Source organism: Arachis stenosperma, chromosome 1, assembly GCF_014773155.1.
Source record: "Arachis stenosperma cultivar V10309 chromosome 1, arast.V10309.gnm1.PFL2, whole genome shotgun sequence".
Taxonomy (NCBI): Eukaryota; Viridiplantae; Streptophyta; class Magnoliopsida; order Fabales; family Fabaceae; genus Arachis; species Arachis stenosperma.
The window spans coordinates 63528282-63535072 of record NC_080377.1 but is presented as its reverse complement, the minus strand read 5'-3'; the positions used below and the strand labels follow the sequence as shown (position 1 = coordinate 63535072).

At 42.6% G+C, this 6791-nt stretch overlaps 1 protein-coding gene across 1 annotated transcript; it reads right to left on the bottom strand.

Moving 5' to 3' along the window:
* Positions 1-5491: 5491 nt before the first annotated feature.
* Positions 5492-6351, bottom strand: LOC130980398 (uncharacterized). Its single transcript, XM_057904085.1, has 2 exons — positions 6284-6351; positions 5492-6143 (listed from the first exon to the last, which is right to left on the bottom strand). The coding sequence occupies exons 1-2, from the start codon at positions 6349-6351 to the stop codon at positions 5492-5494; spliced, it is 720 nt and encodes a 239-aa protein (XP_057760068.1).
* Positions 6352-6791: the final 440 nt, after the last annotated feature.

Genomic DNA, 6791 nt, shown 5'->3' with positions numbered 1-6791 from the left:
GAACCACACATAGAACCACCACCATTCCAACCTCAACAATTCTAAGAACCACCTCCCCCATATTATTACCAAGATGAACCACCTCCAATATATGAAAATTCTCAACCACAAGATGAATTCTACTTTCCACCACAACCTCCCATAGAAGAATATTCATGTCCATTGATCTAAGAGCCATATGATCCTAATCATGTTATCCAAGCGGAACAAGAGTCAAGGGATCATTTCAAGAAAGCATTGGATCAACTTTCAGCAACCATGGAGCGTGTTGTGCAACAAGTGAAAAAAGTGGAGAGTGTTGAACCGCCACACCACTACCAAGAAGAACCACCTTCCTACTATGAACCCTTCTTCCAAAATAATGAACTCTCCTATCCACCCCAAGCCCCAATGGATGATAATTCTCTTACTTCACCACTTCAAGACCAAAGAGAAATGCAAAGGGAGGCACAAGAATCCATAGCCGCCTTGAATGAAATGGTAAACCGATTAGCCTTCCAATGCTTAAACACTCAAAGCACTCCTATAGCCACATGTGGAGAATCATTTGAAGAATATAGCATGAAGGGGAGATTGAAAACTCTGGTGGAAAATGAGGAATATTGCTTTACGTTGGAACAATTGGAGGAAGCTATGATTGTTAGAGAGGAGGAAAAAGTGGTTGAAGACTTAGGTGAAGTTGAACAAGAGGTAGATTTCAAGCTTGAGAATACTTCCACACCAAGCAATGTTGTTGATGTTGAACATCCTCCCATTGAGCTTGAAATTGATGTTGAGGGGGGTAATATGCAACCTTCTACACATATTATGGAAGATAAAAAATTGGAAGAAGTTGAGCAAGCGATAAGTCCTATTGTTGAAGTTAATTCTATACCAACTAACGTGCTATGTGAGATTGTTAAACCTTCCTCATTGTGTTATGAAATTGATGTTAAGAAGACTAGTTTTCCAACACATGACTTGGGCATTGAGGAATGTATGAAAGAAGTTGGTAAACAAGGAATTGACATTGAAGAAGCTTGCCAAGAGGTGGAGGTAGTCAAAGAAGAGCACAAGGGAGTGGCACTTGAAAGATCATTGGGACCTTCCCTTCCTAAGTCACCATCCTACACTACATTCAAGTGGGTAAAATTCTTATCCTTAAGCTTTACTTTCTCACTTGAATATGGTTTGATTGAAAATAATGGTCAAATTAGAGCTCTTTGTGGAGTTAAGAGTAGGAGAGAGTTGTGTGGTGGTTGGAAATATCACTCTAAGCTCATGATGGTTGCACGCTCAAAGTTGAATATCAATGGTTGGTGTAGAACCAAATTGCATGGGTCTAGGACGTTGTTCGGAGGCTTCCTGGAGAATTCTAAGGTCATGCCACCCGGATGGAATAATGATGATCAACCTGAAGATGGGTATCAAAACAAAGTGTGGGACCCCGGATAGCACACGGAAGATCAATTTTAAGAGCTCATGGTTTGTGAAGAACTCCATCAAGGCTTGGAGCTATTAATTTTGAAGAATGGAGCTTATTGGAGTTTAAAGCATTGGTGGATGTTCAAGGATGGATAGAAGCACAAGCCACCTTGATTAGGAGCCCCCCATAAGTCCAACTTAAGGACAATAAATAAAAGTGCTAGGTGGGAGACACCCCACTATGGTAAAATCTTTCTTTTTTTCTCTTTTGTATATGTTAGGTAAAATGAGTTTAATTTCATGTTTTTTTTAGTTTGTTGAGTTTATTTGGTAGTTTAGTAGGTGAAATAAAGTTTTCTGGTGTTTTGGTAGATGTTTGGAGGTTTGGAGTGCTTGGTTTGGTGCAAGAACTTGGAAAATTTTAAAAAACAGAGCACTAACTCACGCGTCCGCGTGCCCCATGCGTATGCATGCCCAAAGCATTTTCGACTATCCACGTGCACGCGTCATCCACGCGTACGCGTGGATTGCAAATTTCCACCTCCCGGCCAAAAACCCGAGAGTTGCGCCTGCACTGTGCGAACATTGTGCCTGAGGCACAAACCAAGCCACGCGTACGCGTGCCTCATGCATATGCGTCGTCTCTCTGGTTTGCCATGCACGCGTACGTGTGACCCATGCGTACGCGTCGCTTTGATTTCACCATCCCCACGCGCACGCGTCGATGCAATACGTGTACGCATGGATGCTTTGAGTTATCTAATGCTTTTGTTGATTGATAATTGGGAGTTGCTAATTGAATTGCATGTCATTAAAGCTAGCCCTTCATTATGAGTTGGCTAGGACTTGTGGACTCAAGTTAATTCATCCACTTGCCTTTCCTCCATGGTTAGAGGTTAACTAAGTGGGAGCAATGAACAATTCTCATCATAATTGATAAGGATAACTAGGATAGGACTTCTAGTTCTCATACCTTGCCAAGAGCTTTCTTACTTGCTAGTTTATTTCTTTTGCAATTTGCTTTTCTTGTTTCTTATCTCAAAAATCCCAAACATACTTCATAACCAATAGCAAGAATACTTTATTGCAATTCCTAGGGAGAATGACCCGAGGTTTGAATACTTTGGTTATTAATTTTAGGGGTTTATTACTTGCAACGAGATTTTATTTGTGAAATTCTATACCATCAATTTTTCTCTCATCAGCGTACGCATAGAAATTTAAGTTTTTAGGGTTGAGTGCGCTCACAAGGTGTGCTAGCGCCACCAACAGCATACCCTTGGGCCCAACTTGGTCTGGTTGGCCCGGTTTGGCCCGTTCGGCCCAATCTTGGGCCGATTTCTTTAAAATTGGTGTCGAAATTCTCATTTTAAATTTCTCTACCACATTAAACCATAAAAACTTCATTTCTCACTTTCTAGAATATAATTTAATTTATGGGTTAATTATCCATTAATTAACCGGGTTTTACATTCTACTCACCTAATTGGGAATTTTACCCACAAAATTCGATTTCAGTTACCTGAGAATAGGTGAGGGTAGTCTGCTCGCATTTCTGACTCAAGCTCCCAAGTGTGCTCCTTGACACCGGCTTGACTCCATGCCACTTTCACTAATGAAACCTCTCTTCCGCGCAACTTCTTAATACTCATGTCATCAATCCTGACCGGAGTCACCGGCAGAGTCAAATCCTTTTGACTTGTTCAGTAGTTTCAGTTATTATCTCAGGCCCCAATAGACTTTTCTCCCCAGCTTCATACCAGCATAGCGGGGATTGACATTTCTTCCCATACAGAGCCTCATACGGAGCCATCCCGATGCTCGCATGGTAGCTATTATTGTACGCAAACTCCACTAGCGGCATACACCAATCCCAGCTCGTTGGCTGGTCCAAAACACAAGCCCTCAATATATCTTCTAGGGTTTGGATTGTCCTCTTAGATTGACCATCTGTCTGAGGATGGTAAGCTGTACTTAAGCTCAAACGGGTTCCAAAAGCTTTCTGAAATGCACCCGAGAACCTTGAAGTGAAACTGGGATCTCTATCAGAAATTATATTAGCGGACACACCATGAAGTCTCACAATTTTCTTTATGTACAAGCGTGCTAACTCCTCCAGAGTATAGTTCATCCGAATGGGTAAAAAGTGAGCAGACTTTGTCAGCCGGTCCACAATTACCCAGACAGCATCAAAACCGGTTTTAGTCCTCGACAATCCTAACACAAAATCCATTGCAATGCTCTCCCACTTCCATTGCAGAACCTCTAAAGGTTGTAACGTCCCGGAGGGTCTCTGATGTTCAATCTTCACCTTTAGACAAGTTAAGCACTTCGAGACATACTCCGCCACATCATTCTTCACACCAGGCCACCAGAATATAGCCTTTAGATCATGGTACATCTTAGTACTCCCAGGGTGAATAGAAAATCCGCTTTTTTGCGCTTCCTTTAATATATCTTGCCGCAAAGTCCCAACATCCGGCACAATAATCCTACCCTTAAATCTCCACAATCCATCTTGATCCCATGACACTCTCCATTGCTTTCCTTGTTCAATAGCTGGTAGTACCTTCGGTAACACATCATCGTTTTGATGAGCCTTTAGGAGTTCGGATTTAAAATCGTTTGAGATCTGTAATTGGCTCAAACAGGGAGTTTCAGACACTTCCTAAACACCAACTTTCAGACTCTCGAATGCTCTAAGAAACTCCTCCTCTCGAAGCATCTTCCAAGAAGCATACAATGATTTCCGACTTAGCGCATCCGCTACAACATTCGCCTTCCCCGGATGGTAATTCAACTCAAAGTCATAGTCTTTCAGTAACTCCATCCACCTTCTCTATCGCATATTGAGCTATTTCTGATCAATGAGCTATTTCAAGCTCTTGTGATCAGAGAAAACTCGAAACTTAACTCCATAGAGGTAATGCCTCCACACCTTTAGCGCAAACACAACCGCAGCGAGCTCCAAGTCATGCGTCGGATAATTAACTTCGTGAGATCTCAACTGTCGTGAGGCATATGCCACCACATTCCGGTGCTACATCAACACGCACCCCAGACCCTTTAGTGAGGCATCACAATACACCTCAAATGGTTCAGTCGGCTCGGGTAGCACCAACATTGGAGCGGTAGCCAGCTTTTGCTTCAACGCTTGGAAACTTTCCTCACACTCAGAAGTCCAAACAAACGGCGTGTCCTTGCGAGTTAACTTGGTCAACGGCAAATCTATCTGCGAGAAGCCCTTGATGAACCTCCTATAGTAGCCAGCTAAGCCCAGAAATTTCTTATCTCCATAACTGAGGTTGGTAGTCCCTAATCCATCACTGCTTCCACCTTAGAAAGATCTACTGCTACCCCCTGTTTACTCACTACATGGCCAAAATACTTCACTTCATCCTTGAAAATATCATTCGCTCCATGAGTCCGCGTGAGTGGTTCCCACCTCAACCTAGCTTATAGTCACTTGCGTTTTATTCCAATCATTACAGCGCCTCACCTCTGGAGTCTTTCGCTTCCGCTGCATCACTCTGACCGCATTTTATTAAGGACCTACCTATTCATTTATGCTAGCCAAACCTTCTATTAAAATAACTTAGGGTCGTCTAGAACAGATCATAATTATTCGAACCTGTGTTATGAGCGAATACCAGTCTCCAGTATTGTCTAAAGTGGTAAAGAATTAAGTTATAAGTTTTCTTATTACCTCAAATTTGAGGATCGGATTCGGCAGTACCTCGGTCCCTCCTGTATGGGCAATCTCTAACCAAATATCCTGACTTCCCACAATTGTAACACAAACCCGAACCATAACGACACGGTCTAGTTGGGTGATGACGTCCACATCTTTGGCAACTCAGAACATCAGAAGCAGCCGCCGTTTGTTTTCCCTTACCGTTTCCTTGTAAATTCTTATTCATCACAAAGTTATTCTATTTTGGGGGAAACTGTTGTGGGTATCCTCTTTTCTTAAACTCTTGGCGCCTTGTTGCAACTCCTTGGTTGTGCTCCCTACGGTGGGACTCCCGGCGGTCATTCTCTGCCTCAGCAGCCTTCTTCACACATTCTTCAGCGACACGGCTCTTGTTCACATGTTCGGAAAAGACCTAATCTCCATCGGTTCAACGGAGCTCAGAATGTCACTCCGAAGTCCTCCCTCATACTTGATGCACTTCCACTCCTCGAAGTCTCCTGGAGCTCCTTGACACATGTGGGAGAATCTGAACAGCTCCTCAAACTTGTCTATGTACTCAGATATAGACATAGCATCCTGCTTCAACTGTAGTAGCTCAAGTTCCTTTATCGTCCGAGCAGAGTTCGGAAAGTACTTCTTGTATGAGACGTCAGGTGCCCTACCACCAATACGACGATTCCCCGGTGAGCAGATAAGTGGCAAACTCGACGCACTGCTCTTCGGGCACCAACTGCGCTTACAGTGCTTGTTCCATTGCTTGAAACCAAGTGTTGGCCTTAGTTGGATTGGTTTGAACTTTAGGGGATTGACCTTCAGAAAGGTCGCCAGCATCATCGGACCTTGAGTCTCATTCCCATTATTTCCCTCATGATTATGGTTGTTCATCTGCTGTTCAAGTGCCTCAGTAGTGACCTGCATAGCAGCAGCCATGTTCTGCAATACGGTCATGAAGTTAACGGGGTCATTCGGGTTAGTTTTTGGCCCATGAGTACTGGTATATCCCCTCCCACGGCCTCGACCGTGTCCACAAGGCGCCATCTGGTTCCTATACATACCAAACAATCGATATCAAGTTAATCAGTCTCAATATTGGAAGTCTAATGCTCAAAGTCCCAAATGTATGCTCATGAACGTTTGTGCAAGTTATATCAGTCAGATATCCTAATAGCACAAAAACACAGACACAGAGAATGCACAGAAGCATAGTTAGTCTGTCCCTCAGGCTCAACAGGAACGAACTGCTCTGATACCATAATGTAACACCCTACCACACAGAGCCTTATGCTTAAGTCATAAAACAGAGGTGGCGAGGTATTACGACCTTTAAAAATAAAATTTAGTAGGTATAGTATTGCAAAGATGTTCATAACTAAGAGCCTTTGAAGAAAAAGGGGTAAATCAAAACTGTTTAAAATTGAAAAGCGCAATACTCCGATCGATAACGTAAGTGATAAACCACTATTTTATAGTTTACAATATGTTTAATTGTGTGGTTTTATCATGGTCTTTATGCACTTATTCATATAATTAGCATGCATTTATATTTCCTTCCTAAAATTATTACATGATTGAAAACTTACTTCCTGGAGACCCTTTAATTAGGTATTTTAATCCCCCTTTATTCTATTCGATGCCGTGATCTATGTGTTAAGTGTTTCAGGCTTTATAGGGCATGAATGAGTGAGAGATTGGG